Source organism: Chiloscyllium punctatum, chromosome 28 (genome assembly GCF_047496795.1).
Source record: "Chiloscyllium punctatum isolate Juve2018m chromosome 28, sChiPun1.3, whole genome shotgun sequence".
NCBI classification, from domain to species: domain Eukaryota; kingdom Metazoa; phylum Chordata; class Chondrichthyes; order Orectolobiformes; family Hemiscylliidae; genus Chiloscyllium; species Chiloscyllium punctatum.
The window spans coordinates 14,623,156-14,649,976 of NC_092766.1; the positions used below are offsets into that span (position 1 = coordinate 14,623,156).

General features: G+C 50.0%; 1 protein-coding gene across 2 annotated transcripts in view; it reads left to right on the forward strand.

Annotated features, from left to right (window-relative positions):
• The window catches only part of LOC140454022 (tropomyosin alpha-4 chain-like), a 38,338-nt gene extending 13,031 nt beyond the window's left edge, over positions 1-25,307 (forward strand). The window contains exons 3-6 of one of the 2 annotated variants that reach the window (XM_072548961.1): positions 15,506-15,639; positions 18,539-18,656; positions 19,397-19,467; positions 24,940-25,231. In XM_072548961.1, coding sequence (XP_072405062.1) covers positions 15,506-15,639; positions 18,539-18,656; positions 19,397-19,467; positions 24,940-25,216 — 600 coding nt within the window. In that variant the 3' untranslated portion in view covers positions 25,217-25,231. Of the gene's footprint in view, positions 1-15,505; positions 15,640-18,538; positions 18,657-19,396; positions 19,468-24,939 lie in introns of both variants that reach the window. The other variant, XM_072548962.1, reaches the window with a different exon arrangement.
• Positions 25,308-26,821: the final 1,514 nt, after the last annotated feature.

The window sequence follows — 26,821 nt, forward strand, 5'->3', positions numbered from 1 at the left end:
TCCCCGTCTCTGGGATGGGGGTGCGTACAGTGCCACGCTCCCCGTCTCTGGGATGGGGGTGCGTACAGTGCCACGCTCCCCGTCTCTGGGATGGGAGTGCGTACAGTGCCACGCTCCCCATCTCTGGGATGGGGGTGCGTACAGTGCCACACTTCCCCATCCCTTGAGGTGTAGTGTGGGTATGCGCTGCAACATGTCCTTTCTCCTTTTAGTCGATATGTAGTGCAACATTTCCCCCTCTGCAGTGGGCAGGGGGGAACACAGTGCAACATGTTCCTTCTGCTGGGGGATATGTAATGCATCATGTCCTTCACTATGGTGGTAAGATGTGGAATTCAGTGATGACCTTTCTCCATGTAATATAACATAGTCCTTCTTCTGTTGGAGAATAATGCAGTTCAGCATGCCATTTCTTTGGAAGATTGGGTACACAGAGTATCATACTCCTTCACTTGGATTCTGTGGGGTGAGAGTCTAAAGCCCCAGCTAAAGTGGGGGGGGGGGTGTCTGCAGGGAGGTGTTGCTGTTGAGTTAAAATTAATAAATTTTATGGAAAGTTCAGGATACATGGCATATTTTTCTGCACTTTGTTATTTAAATCCAAGTTGTTGGTTGAAACAGAAGTAATTGCCATTTGAGAGAAATAATTTGGGCATCAAGCTCTCAACCGAGTGAGACCACGAAATAGCCTCCCCCTCTGCTAACTTGATTGGGAGCTTTTCAAGTCCCTGGTGGTGGTGGGGGTTGTACTTCCTGCTTATCATCACTTGTGGTCATGTTTGGCCTTTCCTTCTCACATTTAGTAGCACATCTGCTTGTGTCGTTATTAATGGCAAGAGAGGGGACAAAGTGTGATGCTGAGTAGGCTTATATGCAAGATGTTTCAAAACGTACCAGAGGATCTTCCCGTAAAACAATCCTTATAGCATTACCAAGTGAGGGGATCTATCCATCGAAACGTGATGGGGAGGAGGGCCATCACTGCAGGAAGAATTACAGCACAAAGGAACACCCATTTGGCTTCTGTGGTCTGTGCAAACTTCCTCCCACAACCTCTCTTTCCCCCACCCCAACCCCACTTTATCACTGTATTCTTCTGTTGCTCTCTCCCTTTCATGTTTATTCAAGTCGTCTTGCTCAAAGGCAGTTGGGAAATGTCAATAAATATTGGCCATGACCACATTCCCAAGAATGAATAAGAGGCAGCTTCCCCTTAAAGGCATGTCTGCTATTCATTTCAACCACTCCCTAAAGGGGTGAGTTCCTCGTTCTCATCGTTCTTCAGGTTAAGTGGCTTCTGCTCAGCTAATTCTTTCCAGAGGCTGGCTTGTAACGATGATCCTCTGTCCTGGACCCCCAATCCCCATTAATGGGAACACCTTTCCCCTAGTTCCACCGTCTCAAATCTTTTCATTATTTTAACGGCCACTGTCAGGCCCCCTCCTTCAGCATCTGTTGATGTGTGTGAGATGTGGTGGGAGAGTGTGGCTAACCTGTTCACCCTGATAATGAGCTAGGGTGGGAACTTCAGCTGTCTTCTTCCCCCTCTGGAGCTTTGGGGATATGGGGTGGTTGGGTTCAAAGGGGTAGGGCATTATCGTGCGTGTGAGATTAAGACTGGCGTGCATGGCCAACTAGCTGCTGGCACTCCTTTCTGTGCTGATGTTTGAGGAAGGGAGAGTGAATGAGGTGCTGGAGGATACTGGAGCCCATCAAGAGGAAGGATTTTCAGCTGTTCAGGATGTGTAGTTGCTTGAAGGAGCAGACGTGTGGTAGGGTTGGGTGGCTGTACGTCGAGGCTGAACCCCCCCCCAATTGTGATCTGTGGCTCTGTTGCCCAAGCGATTAACTGACGATCTCGTTTTCTTTTTCGGGAAGCAGTTCTCGGAAGCCAGTGTGGTGGGGCGATTCAGAAGCTAACATTCACAGTTGCAGTTTCCTTCTTGGTAAGCTCCAGTGAGCCACAGAGTCGTAACAAACGGGAGGCTCATTGGGCCATTTCTGTTCCCACCCCACAGGGCGTCAGGGGCGTTGCTATGTTTGGTTTAATGATGTTGTCCTTTTGAGGGAGTCCAAACCCATGTGGTCGCAAACTGGTATGGTGGCTCAGTGGTTAGTACTGCTCCCTCACAGTGCCAAGGACCTGGGTTCGATTCCTGCCTCGGGCACGACTGTGTGGAGTTTGTACGTTCTCCCCATATCTGATTAGGTTTCCACCGGAAGCTCCGGTTCCATTCAGAGATGTGTAAGCTGGTCGGATTGGCCATGGGAAATTGTCCCATAGTGTCCAGGGATGTGCAGGTTAGGGTGGATTGGCCATGCTAAATTGTCCCATAGTGCCCAGGGATGTGCAGGTTAGGGTGGATTGGCCATGCTAAATTGTCCCATAGTGCCCAGGGATGTGCAGGTTAGGGTGGATTGGCCATGCTAAATTGTCCCATAGTGCCCAGGGATGTGCAAGTTAGGGTGGATTGGCCATGCTAAATTGTCCCATAGGGCCCAGGGAAGTGCAGGTTAGGGTGGATTGGCCATGCTAAATTGTCCCATAGTGCCCAGGGATGTGCAGGTTAGGGTGGATTGGCCATGCTAAATTGTCCCATAGTGTCCAGGGAAGTGCAGGTTAGGGTGGATTGGCCATGCTAAATTGTCCCATAGTGCCCAGGGATGTGCAGGTTAGGGTGGATTGGCCATGCTAAATTGTCCCATAGTGTCCAGGGATGTGCAAGTTAGGGTGGATTGGCCATGCTAAATTGTCCCATAGTGCCCAGGGATGTGCAAGTTAGGGTGGATTGGCCATGGGAAATGCATGGCTGCAGGGAGAGGGGGTGGTGGGTTTGGATGGGATGCTCTTCGGAGGGTCGGTGGGGACGCGATGGGCCAAATGATCTGCTTCCACACTGTAGGCATTGTATGAGACCAGTGGTTAATCCAGTTGAAGAATGCAGGAGAAACGTGGAACTCCCTCCCTTAGGGAGTGGTCAAAGTGAATAGCAGAGACACACTGAAGATGGAATCTGGGTAAAAAACATGAGGTGGAGATGAATAGAAGGATGTGGTGAAATGACAGGAGATTGGGGGAAGCCTGATGGACTGTATGTAGAGCCAAATCTTTTGAAACAAAATATGTATATTATCTGGAGTGAATAGATTTGCTGGTGATTAAGATGAACGGGTTAGCTGAGCCTATGTCTGTTAGGATTCAGAATGAGAATTGAGCTCATTTTGGCAAACAAGATTTTCAGAGGTCTTAACGGGGTTTGGAAGAGGCCGAGAGGAGCATTCCCCCTCTTTCCTTCCCCCACACCCCCCCCCTCCCCCACACCCCCCCCCCCCCCCCCCCCCGCCTCCGCTGCCCTTTGTGGGACAACCTAGAATTAGGAGTTTCAGTTCTTAACAAGAAAAATCTCTCTTGAATATGAAGAGCAGTGTTTTCTGTTTGAGGGTCACAAGTCCATGGAACGTTTTTCCCCTGACAGTAGTTCATTGTGCACAAGAAGCAGCAGTAGGCTATTTGGCTACTCATGACATTTAACATGGTCATTGCATTGAGCATAGCAGTTGGGAGATCAGGTTGTGGCTGTGCTGGACCTTGGTTAGGCCACTTTTGGAGGGTTGTGTGCAATTCTGGGTCACCCTGCTGTCGGAAGGATGTTGTGATGAAAGGTTCTGACCTGAAATGTTGACTCCTCTGATGCTGTTTGACCTGCTGTGCTTTTTCCAGCTCCGCACTTTATCAACTCTGACTTTCCAGCATCTGCAGTCCTCGTAGTCTCCATGTGGTGAAAGCTGAAGGGATTCAGGAAAGACTTACAAGGATGTTGCCAGGTTTGGAGGGTTTGAGTTGCAGGAAGAGGCTGAATAGATTGGGGTGATTTTCCCCGGAGCGCCAGAGGCTGAGGGGTGGCCTTCAGAGAGATTTATAAAATCATGAGGGGCATGGGTATGGTAAATAGCCAAGATCTTTTCCCCAGGGTGGGGGAAGTCCAAAACTAGAGGGCATAAGTTGAAGGTGAGAGGGGAAAAGGGACCTAATAGGCTATTTTATCATGCAGGGAACGGTGGTGTATGGACTGTCTGGTTGGGTATGTGAATAGGAAAGGTTTAGAGGGATGTGGGCCAAATGCTGACAAATGGGACTAGATTTATTTAGGATGGCTTAGATGAGTTGGACCGAAGGGTCTGTTTCTGTGCTGTAAGACTCTTGACACTGACAGTTTTATTTGACATTTAGTAAGTTAGTGGCTGATCTGATTGATCACATTCCTGCCTGTCCAGGATAACTTTCACCCTCTTGTTTAACAAGAATCTGTCCGCCTGTGCCTTGAAATCATACCACGTACCTTTTGAGGAGCAATGAACTCTGAGGGGGGGAGAAAAAGATTTGACCCCATCTGTTTTGAATGGGCAGCCATTTTTTAAAACAGTGACCTAGGTTTCCCCATAGAAAGAAATATCCTTTTCACATCCGCCCCTAGAGAACCTTTATCAGTTTTAATCAAACCTCCTCTCACTCTAAGCAAGTCCAGTGGATGCAGGCCTGGAGAATTTATCCTTTCCTCACAAGGCAATCTTCCCCTTCCAGGTATTAGTCCAGTGAAGTTTCTCTGAACTGCTTAGAACACATCTACCTTCCTTTAGTAAAGTGACCAGGACTGTAGAAACGTAGTTGTACAGTGTCCTGTATAATTGAAGCAGAACCTTTCTAGTTTTGTATTCCAACCCCCTTGCAATGAATTGTGATGTTCTATTACTTTTCCTGGTTGCTTGCTGTACCTGTATGTTGATGTTTCTTTGATTCATGCAGTAGCTCACTCAGGACCGACATCGTCTTTGAACTCTCTCAACAATTTGGACTGTAAGCTTCCTTCTATTCTTAAGGCACTGTTAGAGAAATTTTTCCCAATTAACCTTGTCAGAGACAATATTTTCTATCGCAGACTGGCAAGTGACAGATCAGTGCACGAACGAAGAGAGGAAATTTCATAAAAATACAAACAAAAGGGGCAGCAATGAATGGAAAGAGGAACAGAGAGAGAGAGAGACGCACGCACACATACATACAAAGATTATAACACACCCTTTGGAGCAGGTAGGCCCTGGACCCAGGCCTCCTGACTGCAATAGCCGTAAGGGTCCTTAACTAACAGGGGAGCCGGAGAGTGTTGAAGGGTAGGTGGGGGAAGTGGTGTTTGGGTCACATGCAGATCAGCCATGATCTTATTGAATGGCAGAATAGATCAGAGGGGCTGAATGGCCTGCTTCTTATGTGAAACGGGCAGCAATGCTGAAGAAGCCTGTGGAAGTGGCTGTTGAAGATCTCGTATACGAATTGAAGATAAGGACGGGGGTGGGGGGGGGTGGTAGCGGTGGGGCAGTGCTGATTTAATCACCCATTTTGATCCCCTGTCAAACATGTTCAGGGATATTGGGGTGATTTACAAAGGCAGCAGCAAAGTAGGGTTTTGATGTTGTGACTGAAGGGTCACCGGACTCGAAACATTAAATGTGTATCTCTCTCTACAGATGCTGCTGGACCTGCTGAGTTTCCCCCAGCACGTTTTAGGTGACTTGGCCTACTATCCCCTTCCATGCCTGTGTTGGAATTTGATCTGATAATGCTCCCTGTATTTTTGTACAAACGTTCAGTGGGTTGAGCCAGACTCAGCAGGAGGTTTACAAATGGAACTGAGTTGCGAGCCACTTTGTCTCTGTGACAGAGGCTGTGCTTCCTTCCTCTTTCAGACTCCTGCCTTTTAGTGAACTCACGATGAGGCAAGGGGCCGTTAGGGTATGTGCACAAAAGTAAATGGAGCCTGGGTGAAGAGGAAGGAAGTGGTGACACCGATGGTATGTGACTCAGAGCTGAGCTTTGAGAGCACTGTGCAGTTTAATCATCCAAAGACTGGATGGGGTGGCCAGCAGTGGTGTGCCTGGAAAGGAAGGCAGAGGACAGACTTTCACTTGTTTTAAGTAAAGTCCATGCAGTTACACAACAATGTCGCTACCAGCCTCAGGATGTCCCAATAGGTACTTTCCGAAAAAGAAATGCTTATCACAGTTGGCCCAGGACACCTCGTCTAGGCTAATACACCAAGGGAAGTGCACTAGTCCTCTAGTTCTGAACTCCCCCACCCAGGGAAGAGACTTTGGTAGAGGTTCTGTCTCTTGTGGGGTAGGTTGAGTTCAAAGCCCCTCGTGGCTGCGCCTCGTTTGGCCACGGGTCACGAATCCAATGTGGTTTTTCAGGATCTTTGCCAAACCCCCACCCCCACCCCCCCCCCCCACCCCCCCCCAAAGCAACTGGCCCACCCCATTAGAGCGGTCACCACCCCGCAAGGGTACACGCGGGTAGGGCCCAAGAGGAAGTGAGAACGGAGCTGGTGGGGAGAAGCAGAAGTGGAGTGCTGCTGCTTTTGAACGTACATATTGATTTAGGAGTAGATGTTGGACTGCAAGCCTGCCTCAGTAAAAGTGCTGCGTGTTACTGTTTTGAGTTCCACATTCCAGTCTGTCCCGTGACCTCATAGAGTCATAGAGATGTACAGCAGGAAAACAGCCCCTTCGGTCCAACCCGTCCATGCCGACCAGATATCCCAACCCAATCTGGTCCCACCTGCCAGCACTCGGCCCATATCCCTCCAAACCCTTCCTATTCATATACCCATCCAGATGCCTTTTAAATGTTGCAATTGTACCAGCCTACGCCACTTCCTCTGGCATCCCATTTCATAGACATACCACTCTTTCTGTGAAAAGTTTGCCCTTTATGTCCCTTTTCCCCTCTCACCCTAAACCTATGTCCTCTAGTTCTGAACTCCCCCACCCAGGGAAGAGACTTTGTCTATTTACTCTATCCGTGCCCCTCGTGATTTTATAAACCTCTATAAATCACTCCCTCAGCCTCTGACACTGCAGGGAAAACAGCTCTAGCCTATTCAACCTCTCCCTATAGCTCAAATCCTACAACTCTGGCAACATCCTTGCAAATCTTTGCTGAACCCTTTCAAATTTCACAACATCCTTTTGCTTGGAGGGAGACCAGAATTGCAGACGGTATTCCAAAAGTGGCCTAACCAATGTACTGTACAGCCGCAACGTGACCGCCCAACCCCTATGCTCCATGCACTGACCAATAAAGGAAAGCATACCAAATGCCATCTTCACTCTCCTGTCTGCCTGTGACTCCACTTTCAAGGAGCTATGAGCCTGTATCCCAAGGTCTCTTTGTTCGACAACATGCCCCAGGACCTTACCATTAAGTGTATAAGTCCTGCCCTGATTTGCCTCTGCAAAATGCAGCACCTCACATTTATCTAAATTAAACTCCATCTGCCACCCCTCAGCCCATTGAACCATCTGGTCCAAAGTCCCGTTATACTCTGGGGTAGCCGCCTTCGCTGTCCGGCAAATCAACAATTAACCAGCAATCCTTGCATTTAGAGAACATTGATTTTTCAGAACAGGGTCCATCTCACAAGGAAGTATTTCAGTGATTTTTTTCTTTTTGTTTGCTGTGGCCCATTAACAGCCAAGGAAGTGTTGGAGAGGAGATGCGTGGTGTGCTGATTTTCACAGTGCAAGTGATGTGGGATCTTTGCATGCCTATATGAGCCAACACCGCAGGCGGACAGTGCTTTCCTGTCTGAAGGAAAGCTAATCCGGTTCTCTTCTGGTGCAGTGGTAGCCCAGACCATGTCACTCAGGCCTTGAACCTATCAGAAGGGAAATGGTCAGTGTGGCTGTTCAGATGAAGTGCTGGAGTGTGTGGAACCTTAAGCCTTTAGCTTGCACCATTCCTCTGAGATATTTCGACCTCTCTTGGTATCCTGTCCAGGCGCGCCACAGTAGCCTGATCTTGTCCGTCAGAGACATCCCTGTGCAAGGTTTGGCCGAATGCCTCTTTGTCCCTTTTTACCTGGTAGCATCAGGTCTCGCTATTGCAGCCTGCAGGCCTACAGTGGATGAAAAATCGGTGAGGAGACAACCACACACCAGCAACTGAGTACGATGGATTGCTGATAAACCCAGTAGCTATAAGAAATAAGATGTGTGTACCAGTCTTGTGCCAGTCTGAGTATGGTACAGTCTGTCCCCTGTGTTGGTGTCAACCCACTAAGAAGACTAGCATCATTGTTAGCTGAGCAAGCTGAGAGCTAGATTGGTTTTCTTTATATTGTTTGGTCACTAGACACTGTTACTGACTGAAGTGGACTATTGGCTTTTGTCAGGAGTATGCGATACTGAGCAGCAGCTTCCTATCTTGCTGCCTCAACCCCCCCCCCCCCCCCCCCCTCGCTGTTACACGTATCTAGTGTTAGTCTGGCACTAGATTCCGACAGGGTGTGGCGAAACTACAGCAAGTGGGTGGCTGCTTCCTTCCTGAACATTTGTTGGGGCAGCTGGCTTTCCTCTTCTGGGTTGCGAATGTACTTTGAACTCTTCGCCAGTATCCTGGCTAACTGTCAGGTCCCTGGCCCGTTAAAGGGGGAGCTGGTGACGTATTGATAATGTCAATCTAGTAATCCAGGGGCCCAAGCAAATGCTCCGGGGCTCCGTGCTCACATCCTGGCCGCAGCTGCACGAGGCGGTTTAAAATTCGATGAATGGGTCGATCCGAGATGGTGGCGGCCCGAGTGGTTTGCTGTGCTGGGCTCTGTGTCATACCCCCTGGCAAGATGGGCCTTCACCCCCTTCTTGTTAACCACCCCTTGGAGCAAAATCAATAATATAAAGTTACTGAGCACCTGGAGCTGCTAAAATTGACAGCTCTAAGATCAGGATGAAGTTGAATACATGGCAATAAATTCAATTCCGTTCAATAAAGAAAAAGGGGTGCATTCCCCTCCTGTGTTGGGGGTGCCCCATAACCATTGCTCAAACTCCCAGGGTAGCCCCTTTTAATGGGGCCGCGGCTTTTACTCTTGGAGTTTGCCAAGCTCCGAGAAAAGATTGAAGCAGCGATGGAGCCGATATCTGCCATGCTGGAAAGAAAAAAAAAACCAGGAGCAGGAGATTCAAGCAGTGGACCAAAGAGTAGAGGCAGAGGAGCATGGCATCGGAGACCATGGTGGAGGTCTTGGGAGGAAGGATCTGAACGCTGGAAGACAAGGTTCAGGACCAAGTGGATGACCTGGAAAACAAAAAGTAGAAGAAACGACTTCCGGCTCGTGGGTGTCCTAGAGCGCGAGGAAGGCGACGACCTCGTTGGTTTCCCGGGGAAATGGCTCCCAATGTTCCTGGGGCTGGAGTTGGAGTCGGGCCTGGTGAGTGCGGAGCGGGCCCACCAGATCGCAATGTGGAGGTCTGTACCAAATCCGCACCCCTGCCCGCTCCTAATGGTGACTCCAGTATTATAAAGAGAAACAGTTAGTGATCGAAACAGCGAGAAGACTGGGAAGAGATCCACAGGCTTTAACGTACAAAGGCTCAAGAATAATGTCTCTTCAAGACTTCTCAGGAGCCATAGTTAAGAAGCGAAAGGCATTTGATGAAGTTGAGAGAAAATTAAGGGATCTGAACGTTCAGTATTCTTTGAGGTACCGAACAGTGTTGCATATCGCTGACAGAGGGACAGTATATAATTTTGATTCAGCAGAAAAGGCAAAGGATTTTGTGAACTCTTTGAAATAAAGGACTCTGGTTGGGAGGAGGGGAGAAGGGGCACCGTTACGGACAATGGTACAGTTTTCCTGCCCCTTTTTTCTCCTCTCTCTCTCTCCCCTTTTTATGGTTATCACTTTTATACAGTCATAGAAACTTTGTACAGCCTTGGCATGAAACCCTATTTATTTTTCGTTTTGGTCAGTTGGTTATTGTCTGGGTTTTTCTTTTTGCTGCTGTCCTTTTTGTTTTGGATTGGAGGGGTGGCTATACCAGTGGTTAAGATGTACGGAGAAAAGGTGGGGGGACAGGGATAGGTGTCCATTGTCGACTCTCAGAATGTAAATAACATGTTTCTTTTTAAATCTGTGCATTGCCTGGGACTAGGGTGTGGCCTCAGCTGGAAGGAGCCGGGATGGTAGCAAGAATTGGGAGGATTGCCCCCTATGGGCAAGGGGGGGTGGGGGGCGGGCAAGGGGGGGTGGGGGGGGGTGGCGGGCAAGGGGGGGGTGGGGGGCGATCTCTCGTGAGTTGGGGATTATTTGGGTGTTTAAGTTAACAGTAGTGGTTAGTTTTATTTTAGTTGTAGTAGTTCTTAGACTTGATAGAGTTAATGTTTTTGTCGCTCGCTGCACCTCACCTAGGCGTCCCCCTCTTGGGAAACCACGCGCTGCCCTGGATGACCATAGCGAGTGACTCATTCAGGTGGTGCACCTGGAATGTAAAAGGGAGCCATTCCCCCATTAAAGGAAAGAAGGTATTGTCAAGCCTCAGGAAGGAAAGGGTGGACATTACCCTCCTGAAAGAGAGACAGCATTTAACTGATAAGGAACGTCAGAAACTGCAGCAGGGGCGTTATGACAGAGTATTCTTCTCCTCCTTCAGCTCTAAGAGTAGAGGAGTGGCTATACTGGGGAGAAGGAGCTTCCCTCTCCAGGTAACTGAGCAAATTAAGGACGAACATGGACGCTTCATCAATCTTAAAGCTCTAATTCATGGGGAAAGAGTATGGTGTCCTGAATGTTTATTGTCCCCCCGGTGCTCCCTCTTAAATTTCTAAATGATGCAGTTGCTGAATGAATGAATCTTGGGGTGCACAGCACGGTCATGGGAGGGGATTTTAATCACCTAATGGGTGCCTTGTAGACAGGATGCCAAGGGGCCAGGCAGGTACGCCCATGTAATCTAGACAGTTGGTGGAGTTGTGTGAGGAGTTGGGATTGGTGGATGTGTGGAGGCACATCTATCCTAATGGAAGAAACTTCACTTTTTATTCCAGCCCACACAAGTGTCACACGTGAATTGACATGTTCCTTATGCCGTCGGTTTGTTTGGACAGAATATTGGCTTGCAAACTTGGGAACATGACTACCTTGGACTGTGCGCCAGTGTGGAATGGATGTACAGCATGGACCCATCCCTGTTAAGAGATAGCAAATTTGTTGAGTATATTACAAGAGAGTTCAGGGCCCGATAGGATAGTAACTCGGGTGCGGTCAGCAATCCAGCAATACTTTGGGAGGCCACTAAGGCATGTTTCTGAGGCTTGATTATTTCGTATTCAACGACCAGAAGGAGTCCGAGGGAGGAGCAGCAACAGAGACCCAACTGAAGCTAGCTGAGAAAATATATTATGATAAGCCTTCATTGGACAAGCTGCAGCAGGTCACGGCTCTCCGGGCTGGTCTCGACTCATTGCGCACACAGGTGGCAAAAAAAAGTTTGTTTGAATTTAGAGATAAGCCAGGTAGGTATCTGGTTAGAAAGAAAAGTGCTTCCCAATCTATTATGTCTGTTAGAGAGAAGGCTGGCACAGTTACCAGTGAGTTGGAAGATCAATATTAGATTTGGGGAATACTTTGCAGAGTTATACCGGTCGGAGGGCGGTGAAGACGGTGCAGTGAAAATGCAGTCCTTTTTTGAGAACCTGGATCTCCCCAGTATAAACACGGAACAGTCTGCTGTTGAATACACCTATGACAATACAGGAGGTGCAGGAAGCCATCAAACATCTCCAGGATGGCAAAGCACCAGGGCCAGATGGATTCAAGAATCAGTTTTGTAAAGAATTCATAAATGTGTCAGTGGAGCCACTTTTGGGAGTTGTATTGCAATTCATATACACAGGATTGTCTCCCGCCCAATCTTAGGGAGGCTAATATTTCCTTCATTCTAAAGAAGAGGAAAGACTCTGAAGAACGTGCTTCATACAGACCAGTATCGTTGTCAAACGTAGACTTTAAAATTCTGTCAAAGGTGCAGGCCCTAAGGTTGGAAACGATATTGCCCGATGTTATAAAACATCAGACCAGTTTTATCAAGGGCCATAGCTCCTCCAACGATATCAGAAAGGTACTGGGCATAGTGCGGGTATGCCAGCAAAGATTGATCCTGGGTTTGGTGGTCCATCTAGACGCAGAAAAGGCATTTGACCGGATAGAATGGTCGCACCTTTTTGGGGTCCTAGAGCGCTTTGGTCTAGCCTTTGCCAAGTGTTGTACAATGATCCTAAGGTGGCCGTCATTACAAACGGCATTAAGTCAGATAACTTTAGTATTGGGAGAGGGGGTGTCCTCTGTCACTGCTGTTATTTACCTTGGCAACTGAGCAGTTAGCTGAGGCTGTCAGGAAGCATCCTGAAATAGTGGGGTCAGGGGTGGGAATGGGGGGAGCATGAGATCACCCTATACACTGATGTTGTCCTTTTGTTCTTGGCTGATCCGGAGGAATCCGTTCCTTAGTTGATTCAAGCAATTTATTTATTTGAGAGTTTTTCGGGATACGGGATCAACTTCATAAAATCAGAAACCGTGCTGGTGGGGGGGATTAGTGGAGATGCTTGATCTGAAGGATGGAATGCAGTTCCCGTTTAGATGGTGGTTGAGAGGTTTTTTTCTATATATATTTGGGAATTTTTATTACCCCTTCCTTCCACCAGCTGTATAAAGCTAACTATGTACCGTTACTGGAGAGGATAAAACAGCGGTGGGAGGGATTACTGTTATCATGGTCAGGCCCTGATGAAAATGAATCTTCTTCCTCGCATGTTGTACCCCATGAGAATTCTCCCGTTGTTGTTACCCAGACGAGTGTTCCGGAGGCTCAATGGTTGGCTAGGTGTGGTGTTGCAGGAGCCCCCTAACTAAATTTACCAAATTACAGCTCCTGCACGGTGAGGGAGGGTGGACCTTCCAGACTTGGAAGAGATATCAAATAAGCGCCCTGTTAGCATACGTGAATGACTGGGCACGAGGGGATTCGGGGTCGATTTGGCTTGACGTTGAAGCCTCGCAGTCGAGATGTCCCCTAGTTAATCTATTAATTCTAGATAAGATGTAATCCGCGACCAAGCAGTGTAAGAGCCCAATCATTTTAAATGCAGTGAAAGCCTGGAGGACGATGAGGCAAGATGAGGGCAATTGGCTTAAGACCTTACCGTTTACCCCCTTGGCGGGAGCCCAAGAATTTAAACCTGGGGCAATGGACTCTGGCTTTAAGCTATTATGGGAGAACAAGGGAATTTCTTACTTGGGAGATTTATTCAAGAAGAGAGGTCTTGATGTTGTTTAGCCAGCTAAGTCAGAAATATGGATTGCTTAATCGGGACCTTTTTCTGGTACTTCCAGATAGGGGATTATATTCAGAGGAAGACCACGCTCCTGGCTCAGCCTTCCAAGTCAGACGTGGAGGAAAGAGTGCTCTGATGTGTGGGCGCTCTTTCAGTTAATATTTCTATCATTTACAGAAAAAATGTACCTTAGGAAACATGGAGAGACTTTGTAGGACTTGGAATCGGGGTTTAGGAGAGGATATCCCATTGGAAACGTGAGAAGATATATGGGAAAATGTAAAGAAAATCTCTGTAACAAAGCGCAGGCCATGCAATTGAAGGTTTTACACAGGGCTCATGGCACCAGAGAGGCTAGCTAAGTTCAAGAGAGGAGCATTTGCAGGATGCCCCAATTTAACATTAGTATAGGCCCCCTTACACATTGCTACTGGCCATGTTACAAGACCTGGAGATACTGGAGTGCCGTAGTTAGGGAGCTGAAGGAAATCCTGGGAATTGAAGTCAAAGTGGATGCGGTATTTCTTCTTTTGGGATTGCCAGATTTGCCCTCTCTGGGGGAACACTGGGAAGAGACTGTGTAACGTTCTCACCCACTGTGAGGAAGAACATTTTAATGAATTGGATATTGGAAAAGCTCCCCAGGTCTTGCTGGGTAGCGTAGGCTGGTGATGGAGTATCTCCCCCAAGACCACCTCACAGACATGGTGCACCACAAAAAACAGAGCAGTTTTACAAGATGTGGTGGCCCTTTCTAAACGATATTGATGCAGACTTATCGGCAGTGTTTATTAGGGCAGTGATATAACCATGGGAATCAGTTTGGGTGCCCATGGTGGGGGGGGGGGGGGAAAATATGGGTACAATGTCTGGTGCTCCCAGAGGGGGAGGGCCTCACTGGAGGTGTGGTGAGTGAAATAGAATAAAGTAACATGATATAATTTAATTTAAACTAATTTGAATTCAGCTTAATTTTTATTTAATTTGGTTGTAGTTTAGTTTAAGTAAATGCGCTTGTTCGAGTGGAATAGAACGTAGTTTATTATTAATAGTATTGTGATATGACATTGTTGTACTATCTTGGTCTTTTTGTATTTTTTTACGTATAGTTGTTTTGTAAAAGATTTAAAAAATTTTTAATAAGAATATTTATTTTTTTAAAACTCCATGAATAAGTCTGGAGTACAAAATTAGTCTCATTAATAGCAACCATAAAAATATCATTGACTGCTCCTGAAAATCCCCGTGGTTCAATTCTGAGTCTTTTCCTGCTGTTCCTCCCTGCTCTGACCCTCCATGTCATAGGTACATAGGGTAGTTAAGGCATTTATAACGCTTGGGATGTCATGCTGTGGTTGCACAGGACATTGGTGAGGCAACGTTTGGAATATTGTGTCCAATTCTGGTCGGCCTGTCACAGGAAGGATGATGTTAAACTGGAGAGAGTTCAGAAAAGGTTTACCAGGAGGTTGCCAGAACTCGAGGGTTTGCATTACGAAGAAAGGCTAGGAGTGTAAGAGGTTAGGACGGCCATGGTGACATTTTATGGAGCTTTATAACATCATGGGTATAGATAAGATGAATAGCAACGGACTTTTCCTTAAGGTGGGGAATTTCAAAACTAGGGAGCATATCTTTAAGGTGAGTGGAGAAAGATTTAAAAAACAGACTTGGGCGCACAATCACCTGAGGGTGGAATTGAACACAGGTCCCTGGCGCTGTGAGGCAGCAGTGTTAACCACTGTGCCACTCCCACCGTTCATAATGATTTGATATCAGTGTGCCCCGTCTGAGTGTGCACACGTAAAGATGGGAGCAGAGCAAGTCCTTGACACCTTTTTATCAGACTCTGGGTTCTGGGGATCGCACAGACCAACTGGCGAACTAACCTCCTTCCTCTTGGTCTCCTGGAACCTTTAACCCTCAGCGAGACCCATCGTGTTTACAACCTCCTCCAAGCCCCAGTCACTGACATGGCTTTTTTCTTTTTGTTCTCTCACTACTTTCTTTCTTCCTCTCCTTCTCTCCCCTTCTCTCCCCTTCTCTCCCCTTCTCTCCCCTTCTCTCCCCTTCTCTCCCCTTCTCTCCCCTTCTCTCCCCTTCTCTCCCCTTCTCTCCCCTTCTCTCCCCTTCTCTCCCCTTCTCTCCCCTTCTCTCCCCTTCTCTCCCCTTCTCTCCCCTTCTCTCCCCTTCTCTCCCCTTCTCTCCCCTTCTCTCCCCTTCTCTCCCCTTCTCTCCCCTTCTCTCCCCTTCTCTCCCCTTCTCTCCCCTTCTCTCCCCTTCTCTCCCCTTCTCTCCCCTTCTCTCCCCTTCTCTCACTGTCTTTCTTGTACCTAGGCTGAGGCGGAGGTGGCCTCCTTGAACAGGCGCATCCAGCTGGTTGAGGAAGAGTTGGACCGTGCCCAGGAGCGACTCGCAACAGCCCTGCAGAAACTGGAAGAGGCCGAGAAGGCTGCAGATGAGAGTGAAAGGTGAGGCTGAAGGAGAAGGGTGGGGTGGGGGGTCAACCTTCTGACTTGGGGGGGTGGGGTTGGGGAGGGGACTGCGAAGGGAGGGATGAGGGACTTACTACCACCAGGAATGGTCAAAGCAAATAGAGGGGGGTGGTTAAGTTAGATAAACACACCATCTCCTGCTCCTTTTGTAAATAATAAATCTCTCGAGTTGTACACGTCCATGGTTTGCACATAGTTGTCCGGTATCAGTGGGAGGCGGGGGTGGAAACGATGCTGGGAACCCCGATACATAAGCACAATGTTTTTAAGGACAGTAGATATTTCTGTTGAGCCTTTGTGTCACTAATTTATTCGAGCCATGTTCAGAACGCTGCTATCTGTTTGTACCACACTGACAGCAGAGTTCACAAGGGAAGCCTTGTCCCGATTAATTGACGTGGCAGTGTTTTTGCACTCCCTGACGCGAGCAGTCCGCGAGCCGGGTAACTCCCACTAGAGCTGTCGCACCTTCGTTTGCCCTTCACAGTGGCCCTGGCTGCAGTGACAGACAGCCCTCACTTTCTCCTGCAGCGACAGACTGTGTTTCACCCTATGGCCGGTGCAGCTCCCAATGTTCCCTCCCTCGTCTCAAGCCAGTGAGCGATCTTCCATGGGTCTTCCATCCGGGGTGATTTGTCCTCTGGTGTCAGCATTGGACCGTCAGAATACGCAATACCTACAAGTGTGGAAGCAGGCCCTTCGGCCCAACAAGTCCACACCGACCCTCTGAAGAGTAACCCCCCCAGACCCATTCCCCTACCGTGTTGTTGTACATTTCCCCTGACTAATGCACCTCACCTACACATCCCGGAACACTCCATACAATTTAGCATGGCCAATTCCCCTAACTCCCACACATGAGGCAGCAGTGCTAACCACTGAGCCACCGCGCCGTGCAGAATATGTCACCGAGTCTCATTGACATTTTTTTTCCCCCTTGTTTCTCTTCCGCTGGATGACCCCCAGTACCCCTTGAATTAAGTGGTTATCCAAGGCCATTTGTGGCCGTGGTGTGTCACATGGGCACACCAGTGTAAGGACGCCAGAATTTCCTTCCCTAAAGAGGTGCCTGTTGGAGGAAGAGGAGGGAAATACTTCTGCCTGGACACATGGCTCTGACGCTGCAGAAAAACAACCCCAGACTATTCAGCTTCTCCCTGCAGCTCAAACCCTCTAATGTGGTAACATCCTTGTAAATCTTTTCTGCGCCCTTTTCAAGTTTCACAACAGCCTTACTATGCCAGAGAGATCAGAATTAAACGCAATTGGGCGGCACAGTGGTACTGTGGTTAGCACTGCTGCCTCACAGTGCCAGAGATCCGGGTTCAATTCCCGCCTTAGGCGATTGACTGTGTGGAGTTTGCACATTCTCCCCGTGTCTGCGTGGGTTTCCTCCCACACTCCAAAAGTGTGCAGGTTAGGTGAATTGGCCGTGCTAAATTGCCCGTAGTGTTAGGTGAAGGGGTAAACGTAGGGGAATGGGTCTGGGTGGGTTGTGCTTCGGCGGGTCGGTGTGGACTTGTTGGGCCGAAGGGCCTGTTTCCATTCTGTAAGTAAGTAATCTAGTATTTAAAAAGTGGCCTAACCAATGTACTGTACAGACGCAACATGACCACCTATACTCAATGCTCTGACCAATAAAGACAAGCATACCAAAGGCTTCACTATCGTATCCACCTGTGACTCCACCTTCAAGAAACTACAAACCTGCACTCCAAAGTCTCTTTGTTCAGCAACATTCCCCAGAACCTTCCCATTAAGTGTATAAATCCTGCCTTGATTTGCCTTAGCACCTCAAGTTTATCTAAACTAAACTCCATCTGCCACTGAATGGCAGTTAAATCATAAGTGGCATTCAGCCACAGAATCTGATCTCATAAAGCGTTCCTCCCCTGAAAACAAAACTAAACTTAATAACTTCCTACCAGCAGTGTCAGCAGATCACTTTGAAACCTGCTGTTCACAGTGTTTTGCAGTTTTACGTGTTATTGAACATTGTGCTCAGTTGACAGCTGTTAGGATGATGCAAGGTGCTGCATTTTTCTACAACAAACAGGTAGGCCTTACACAATTAATGGTCGGGGCCTTGGGTAGTGATGTAGAATAGTGGGACTTAGGGGTTCAGGTCCATAATTCTTTATAGACAAGGGTAACGAAGACTGTGTTTAGCACACTTGCCTGCACTGCTCAATCATTTGGTTAGGGATTTCTTCTTGAGGTTATACAGGACATTGGTGAGACCTCTTCTGGAGTACTATTTCCAGTTCTGGTCACCCAGGAAGTATATTATTAAGCTGGAAAGGGCTCAGAAGAGATTTACCAGGAAATTGCTAGGTTTAGAAGGTTTGAGTTATCAAGTCATGTTTCACTGGAGCGTAGGAGGTTGAGGGATGACCTTACGGTGGTTTGTAAAATCATGAGCGGGATAGATAGGGTTAATGGTAGGTGTCTGTTCCCCAGGATCGGGGATTAAGAGACTAGGGGTACATTCTTTAAGATAAGAAGAGATAGTCTTTTTTTTAAAAGACACCGGTGGTGGGGGGGGACGCAAATTTTCTAACACAGGATGGTTTGCGTGTGGAATGAACTTTGAGGAAGTGGTGGATGTGGATACAGTGACAACGTTTAAAAGGCATTTGGGTAAGTACATGAACAGGAAAGGTTTGGAGGGATATGGGCCAGGAGTAGGCAGGTGGGACTAGTTTAGTTTGGGATTACGGACTGGTTGGGCCAGAGGGTCTGTTTCTGTGCAGCATGACTTCCACGACCGACCTCGCCGTGTGGAGTCTGGGGGGGGGAGGGTTGACGATCGAACGAATTCCTACCCACGCTGGGGGTCGAACTGACCGGAGACTTCTCTCTTCCCCGTCCTCAGAGGAATGAAGGTGATTGAGAATAGGGCCCTGAAGGATGAGGAGAAGATGGAGCTGCAAGAGATCCAGCTGAAAGAAGCCAAGCACATTGCAGAGGAGGCAGACCGCAAGTATGAAGAGGTGAGCTGGGGAGGGGTGTCTTTAACGCGGTTGCCATGCAATCCTGCTGACGGGGGCTTCATTCCATGAAGAGGTGTTGGGGTGGGGGGATGGAGGTTGTGTGGGAGTGCAGGGGTCAATGGGGATCCTGCTTGTTGGGGAGGTCTGCTGACCTGAGGGTCATCCCACGAGGACAGCAGAGCTGGTGTACGTAAATGCACCTTGAGCCCATTGAAGCAGCGAAGGGAAGGTACGGGTCAGGAAAGGTTTGGAAACCGCTCGGGCGTTCTTGATGTTTGATATCTGCAGCATCCAGCGGGCACGATGCCATCTCTTCCTGGGACGCTGGTGCGTGTTGTCGTAGCCTGTCTCGCGTATCTTTCAAACCCTGCTTCCCCCCCCATCCCGGGACAATGTCCCCATGGCTAACCCACCCAGCCCGCACATCCCTGCGCACTACGGGACAATGTCCCCACCCCATGGCTAACCCACCCCAGCCCGCACATCCCTGGGCACTATGGGACAATTTCCCCATGGCTAACCCTCCCATCTCGTATTGCTGTTCTTCAGTGCCACAGCTCTGAAACCCCTACCCCCCCCCCCCCCCCCCCCCCCCCCCCCCCCCCCCCCCAACCACCACTTGCAGCTGCAACCTGCTCTACGTCAGTGAAACGTGCTGCGTTTTTTTAAAAAAAGTACTGACTCTAGCTTCACCGGTGAGGACGGATAGCTTCCAACCTGTGCCCTTTCTTCCCCTGTAGGTTGCCCGTAAGCTGGTGATCATTGAGAGCGACCTTGAGCGCACAGAGGAACGCGCTGAGGTGACTGAGTGGTGAGTATTCTGTTTGCTGGTAAGGGATGTGGCTGAAATCGGGGAGGTGGGTCCTCTAGCCTCCGAGATCCCCTTGGTTTCCTGACCAGTGGTTTGCGATAGAGTCAGGTGAATACGGGGAAGGTGTCGGTTTGATCCACAGCCCGTTGGCATGTCTGAAGTATGGATGCAGGCAATCCACACCACCCCTCCCCAAGAGTGTTCCATCCAGACCCAATCCCCTATCCTATTCACTGTTACCCAGCATTCCCCATGGCTGACCCACCCAGCCGGACGTTCCCAGGCACTATGGGGCATTTCCCCCTGGCTAACCCACCCAGCCCGCACATCCCCGGGCACTACGGGGCACTTTACCATAGTAAACCCACCCAGCCCGCACATCCCTGGGCACTACGGGACAATTTCCCCATGGCTAACCCACCCAGCCTGCACATCCTGTAGTGCACAGGAATGTGCGGGCTGGGTGGGTTAGCCCAGTTTCTGTGTTTGCTGGAGTCTGACTATTGGTCAAATGTTTGGGTTATCTTACCAGATAAATACCCCAGTTCTTACACACACACACACACTCACATCCTGATTCTCAATGAGGCATCATGATTGATGCCCATCTCCACGTGAAGGTGCTGGCTACTATTGGGCTGTAAAAACTAGGACAGGAATAGGCCCACTCTGCCCCTCGTGGCTGCCCTGCCCTTCAAGATGGTGGCTGATCCTGTGCCTCAATCCCATAAATCCCACTTTCTCCTCATGCCTCTAAAGTCTACTCTCTTGCTGCCTTTCCTGAATATATTCAGTAGCTTGGACTCTACGGTGGGAGAGTGTTCCACGGTTTGACCACTGAGTCAAGAAATGCTTTCTTGTCCTGAATGGTCTACCCAACATCCTGAGACTTTGGCCAATGGCGCTCCACTCACCTGAACCAGAGGAAGCATCCCTCCCTGCATCCCAGCCTGTTGGAATATTGTATGTTTCAATCAGATCCTCTCAAAAACTAGCCCATGGCCGCAGTCCTAGCTGGCCAACAGCTTGCACACCAGCAACAGGTTCTCGCTCACCTGAACCTCAATGGGTTGCTTGACCGAAGTAAACAGAAACAGAAACAGAAGCCAAGCAGGAAACGCTGCACCATGAGAAGCTTTCCTTCCTGTCTCCCCGTCCACCTCCCTTTCCAATGGAGGTCACTGACTGGAAGATGTTGCACGTTCCCTTCCGAGCCGCATCTCCTCTGATTTGGAAAGCTATCGACCACTTCCTCTGCTGTCGATAGCTCCAAGTTTTGGAACTCTGTTCTTTTTTTTTTCTCCCCCTGTGGAGTGTCACTACAATTGGGCAGACTAGAGTGATTCAGGAAGGTGGCTCCCCATCTACTTCTGGAGCTCACTTCAGGATGGCCAATAAGTCTCACTGAGGCCCACGTCCCACAGACGAATTGAGCAAAGAGAGACCTGGGCATCTGTTTGAAACCTGCTTTATACCAGCAGAATCCTCTTGGCAGTGTGCGGTTGCTGTCGTGGGCTGGGCAGAAGGGGGAAGTTCCCAGCTCCCAGACGTTACGGGGTTAATTACGTCCAACTATACGGACACCAACTGCATTGCAGCCGATACAGTGAAGGGGGTCAATTCTCTGGTAGATTCCAGTCGAATGTCAGCGATGATGAATTAGTATCAGTATTCCTTTCCTCACGTGACATCCCGACGTTCTCTAATTCCTCCCCCTTCTATCCCAGTTTACCACTCCACGAGAATTATTAGCCCACGGGCTTCCAGCTATCTCTGGGTCACAGAAGCAGCAACATCAAATGTAAACTGCTTAGTCCACCCTGCACAATTCCGTCCTTCACGCTCCCTCTCTCTCTCTCTCTTTTTCCTTCCTTCTATTCCTCATTCTCGTCTTTGCTTCCCTTTCTCTCTTTCAATCCTCCCACGCTCTCCTCTGCCCTAACCCCGAACCCCTATTTGGGTGTCCCTTGGAAAGGCAGTGCAGTCTGGAAGAGATTCCCTCAGTTAGGGGCAAGCGTGGGTCTCTAGAATGTGCCCCCCCCCCCCCCCCCGCCCTGGTCCTGTGCATTTGCCAAACAGCTGCCCAACCTTGCCACCTATCAAGGTGACAAGCCCATGGTGGGGGGGGGGGGGGGGGGGCATCGCGGCCGAGCCAAGCCTTTGCCTAGCGCCCGTGGACGGGTACTCTCTGTCCCAACCCACGCGTGGTGGTGGAGATGCCTGTGTCGGATTGGGGTGGGCGAGGCCAGACGTCACGCAGAAAGCTCACCAACGGGTTTATTTGAAATCGCAAGCTCTCGGAGCGCGGCCCCTTCGTCAGGCGAAGGGGGAGGAGAGGGCAGTTGGTGGAAAGTGGCGTCGCATTCTGTCGCGTTTGTGCTCGATCCGTCAATTCTGAGCTCCGGCCCGTCACAACAACGATTGTCGCGTTTGTTTCTCTATTCTTCTGCATGTGAGTGAACCATCATCCCATTTAAACTCTCCAACCACCCCCCCACCCCCCCAACCTTGCATGTGACTTGCGGAACACTAACAGTACTATGCGGAAACTGGAGGAGGAGCTTAGAGTCCGAGATCAGAGCTTAAAATCCTTAACTGCGTTACAAGAAAAGGTACTGAACTCGTCTGCTTTTATCTTCATTTGCGTTTTGTTTGAAATGAGTTGTGTCTCCTCCATTTGCTCTCGACCCCTTCTCAAGGTGAGATAGGGAATGAAATAGCAACAAGTGTCCATTTTGTATTGTAACCTGGACTAGCACTTGCACGCTACTGGTTAGGCTCGCTCACTGTTTTGCAACTCTAGAATATTGAAGTTTACCCGTATACTGGTTCCATGGGCTATTAAAGTTGTTTTCAAACACCAAGTCCCATGTAACCTCTTGAATGTTGGGTGTGTGGGGGGTGGCTCATCCAGACCTGTCCGTGTCGACAGTGCGTGCCTGATGTCACTGATCCTGCTCAATTTACCTCCGACCCTCCCTCACCGTGTCCTTTCTGACCATGAGCGTCGGCGTGTGTTTCCGCCCTGAGGGGCGAGCCTGGTCGCAGCCTTGTTTTCACTGCCTGCACGCCTTCCAATCTCCCCGCCTCCAATCCTGCTCCCTCCTCGTCCCTGTCCAGCTCTCCCCTGCTCGCCCTCGGCTTGAGGTAGGGCGCGAGGGGGGTTAGAAGAGGATGTTGCCAGAAGGGTTTCGGGGAATGAGGGGCTTTAGGTTGGTGAAGGCCTCTGGATGCTCCCCCTGTACTGAGGGAGGTTGAGGGATTTTTTTTTACATATGAAGAGGTAGACAGGGTGACGATAAAGAGACCCCCCCCCCGGTGATCCAAGGACGAGGGGATAGAGGTTTTGCGAAAGGTGGAGGGACGTGAGGAAGTCGTTTTGTGGTAAATGAACTGAGTGGCAGTGACCTGAAAGTTGCTGCCTTCGAGCAGGCCGCAAGCAGAGATGCTGCGAGATTTTTCAAAATAAATAGTTCGGGGAAGTTTGAATGAAATGAACTCGCTGGGGTCATGGTTTGGGAGGCAGTGAGGCAATGTGACTGACCAGAGAGCTTGCATGGACTAGAAGGACCAAGCAGCCTCCTGTGCTGTTTTATTCTTGACTGCTTGCTTTCTTTCTTGCTCTCTCCTCCCTTCCGCTCCCTTCTCTCTCTCTCAACCCCTTCCCCTGCCACATACCTACCTGTAGACTCTGCATCCTCTCACCTCTCTCCCCCACCTCTCACTCCCTCGTGCGCGCTCTCTCTCTCTCTCTCTTCTCCCCCCCCTCTCTTTCTCCCCTCCCCCCCCTCTCTTTCTTTCTCTCTCTCTTCCCCCCCTCTCTTTTTTCTCTCTCTCTCTCTCTCTCTCTCTCTCCTCTCTCTCTCTCTCTCTCTCTCTCTCTCTCTCTCTCTCTCTCTCTCTCTTTTCCCTCCCCCCACCCCCCCCCCACCCCTCCCTGGTTTGCTGGCTTGACTTCCCCCATTGCTTGAGCTGCCTCGGGCAGTTGCTGCTCCACGTGGACCAGTATGGAATTCTATCCCTGGTTCCTGAAGCCAGGAAGTGATTTCTAACAGTCGAGGAAGGTCTTTGTGCCTGTATCCCTGAGTTACACAGCATACTCTAACTCACCTTCATCTGAGTGTGGTACTGGGTCAGCATTCACTCTGCGAATTGCCTTTGGAGGTGGCAGTTATTTCAAGTGCGCACAAGAAAGCGAATGGCATGCTGGCCTTCACGACAAGAGGAATTGAGTATAAGAGCAAAGAGGTCCTTCTGCAGCTGTACAAGGCCGTGGTGAGACTGCACCTGGACTATTGGGTGCAGTTTTGCTCTCCAAATTTGAGGAAGGGCACTCTGGGTATTGAGGGAGTGCAGCGTAGGTTCACGAGGTCAGTTCCCAGTATGGCGGGGCTATCATGTGTTGAAAGATTGGAGCGACTGGGATTGTATAGACTTGAGTCTAGATGGATGAGAGGGGATCTGATTGAGACGTATAAGAGTATTCAAGGATTGGACCCTCTGGAGGCAGGAAGCTGATGGGTGAGTCCCGAACCAGAGGACACAGTTAAAAATAAGGGGTAGGCCATTTAGAACAGAGTTGAGGAGAAATGTCTTCACCCAGAGAGTGGTGGGTGTGTGGAATGCTCTGTCCCAGAGGGCAGTAGAGGCCGAGTCTCTGGATACTTTCAAGAAAGAGTTGGATAGAGCTCTTAAAGATAGTGGAATCAAGGGTTATGGGGATAAGGCAGGAACAGGATACTGATTGTAGATGATCAGCCATGATCGTAATGAATGGTGCTGGTTCGAAGGGCAGAATGGCCTATTCCTGCACCTATTGTCTAATACCAGCATCTTGTAAAGCAAAGGTCACTTCTCTCGGTTAGTCTTTCATTGATGTTTACCAGTTCCCTATTTCGGTGTTCCACCTCAGCTATTGCAGAGTGGACCTGAGGGCTCCAACCAACGTCTAGTTGAATGTGGGGAAGGACCCGACACTATAACCCTTGCACATGTTCTTAGCAGAGGTTCTGCTAACTGTCTGACACACCGTGGGGACATGGGCGAGACGTCTGGTCTGCTCGACACTGACTATAATTAACCTGTGTTAATAACAGTGTAACAGTGTCAATAACAGTGTGACTCATGATCCCACCCTTGTTAACATCGAGAACCTACGCACCAATTAGGAGGTTGGATTGGCCGGGTTTCCCTTAGCAGGTAGACGCTGCTGTTGGTTTTCTCTCTCTGTTCTGTCTTTTCCCTTTTTTGTTTATGTGTGCGTGTATGTGTGTTTACTGTGCGTTCTTTATTGATTGCTTCTCTCTTTCTCTTCTCCCCCACCCCCTACCACCACCCCGCCCTCTGCAATTTCTGCCCACCAACTGGCTTTAACTCTCTGCTGTCTGTGTCGCTCGTTCCCTTCCTCCTCTTCTCCTCCTCCTCCTCCTCCTCCCCCATTCCTCATTCTCACTGACCCCCCTGTGCCAACAGCAAGTGCGCAGAGCTGGAAGAGGAACTTAAAAATGTGACAAACAATCTCAAGTCACTGGAAGCCCAGGCTGAGAAGGTAGGGTTGCCCCAGCCCATCACTACACCGTCCCCCTTCCCCAGCCTCCAATTCTCCCCATTTTCCCCCAATCCTCCTCAAACCCAGTTTCCTGTTTCCTTTCCCCCTCCTCGCACCTCCAACCCTGTCTTTTTTTTTGCTGTCCTGTGTGCGTCCACACAAACACAATCATCACTGCTGGCTCTGTATGTGTGTGTGTAGATGCCTGTGTGTGTGCATGCATGCATGTCTGTGTGCCTCTGTGTCTGTGTGGGGGAGGTGTGTCTCTGTGCGTGTGTGTCTCTGTCTGTGTGTGTTTCCCTGTGTGTGTATGTGTGTGTGTGCGCGCACGCGTGCACCTCTCTCTCTCTCTCTCTCTCTCTCTGTGCGCCTCTCGCCCTCTGTGAGTGTGAGAGTGTGCGCGCGCCTCTGTGTGTGTGTGCGCGCGCCTCTGTGTGTGTGTGCGCGCGCCTCTGTGTGTGTGTGCGCGCGCCTCTGTGTGTGTGTGCGCGCGCCTCTGTGTGTGTGTGCGCGCGCCTCTGTGTGTGTGTGCGCGCGCCTCTGTGTGTGTGCGCGCGCCTCTGTGTGTGTGTGCGCGCGCCTCTGTGTGTGTGTGCGCGCGCCTCTGTGTGTGTGTGCGCGCGCCTCTGTGTGTGTGTGTGCGCGCGCCTCTGTGTGTGTGCGCGCGCGCCTGTGTGTGTGCGCGCGCGCGCGCCTCTGTGTGTGTGTGCGCGCGTGCCTCTGTGTGTGTGTGCGCGCGTGCCTCTGTGTGTGTGTGTGCGCGCGCCTCTGTGTGTGTGTGTGTGCGCGCGCCTCTGTGTGTGTGTGCGCGCGCGCCTCTGTGTGTGTGTGTGTGTGTGTGCGCGCGCCTCTGTGTGTGTGTGTGCGTGTGCGCGCGCCTCTGTGCGTGCGTGCGCGCGCGCGCACCTCCCCCGCCTGAGTGTGCGCGCGCCCCGCCGCCCCGTCCCCCGTGAGTGTGCGCCTCTTGCTCTCTGTCTGTCTGTGTATGTCTCTGTGTATGTCGGTGTCTGTGTTGTTCCTCAGGCTGCTGTAGATCGAGAGAGAACGTGACTCTCCTGGATCGCAAGGCCCCCCTGAGCTGCATAGACCTTACCCACACCGTGCAGTTGGGCTGACCTGGCGCACTGGTACTGTCCATCTCTCTGGGTCAGAAGACCCTGGGTTCAGGTCCCACCAGCTCCAAGTCATGAAGGGTCTCGACGCCTGTGATGAAAAATGTTTGATTTGCTTTAGTGCCAGTCGCGTTTAGTTCCATCACCCTCTGCAGTGCCCAGTTAGCGCATGTGGGGGTGGGGTGGGGGACACAAATTTATCCTGGTCACCTGAAAGGAGTGTCAGAGGTGCATTTGCAGGCAGGCGGGTAGGGGACTGCCCTAAGGGTTTCAGGAGCAATCCTTTTCAGTGTCATACACCCCCAGTAACCACACAGCCTCTGTCATCGCGCGATAGCCAGCGGTGAGACTCACTTACCTGTCGTCAGTGACGTTGCCCGAGGGAGACCTGTTGATCAGGGTGCCACAGGGGAATCCGCCCACTTCCATTTGAAGAGCGAGAGGAGTGAGTCATTAGGCCTCGATTAGACTTTCCTTCTGAAAGGCCTGATCTCCTTTTCAACCGCTACCCACCCCCTTTTACTGAAGGAGGGGGTTGGTCTGCCTCCCACAGCTGCTTGTTTGCATTTTGTAGTTTGAGACACGCCATCATAGAATCCTGATGGTGTGGAAACAGGCCATTCGGCCCATTGAATCCACACCGACCCTCTAAAGACCCACCAGACCCATCCCCCTATCTATCCCTGTAACCCTG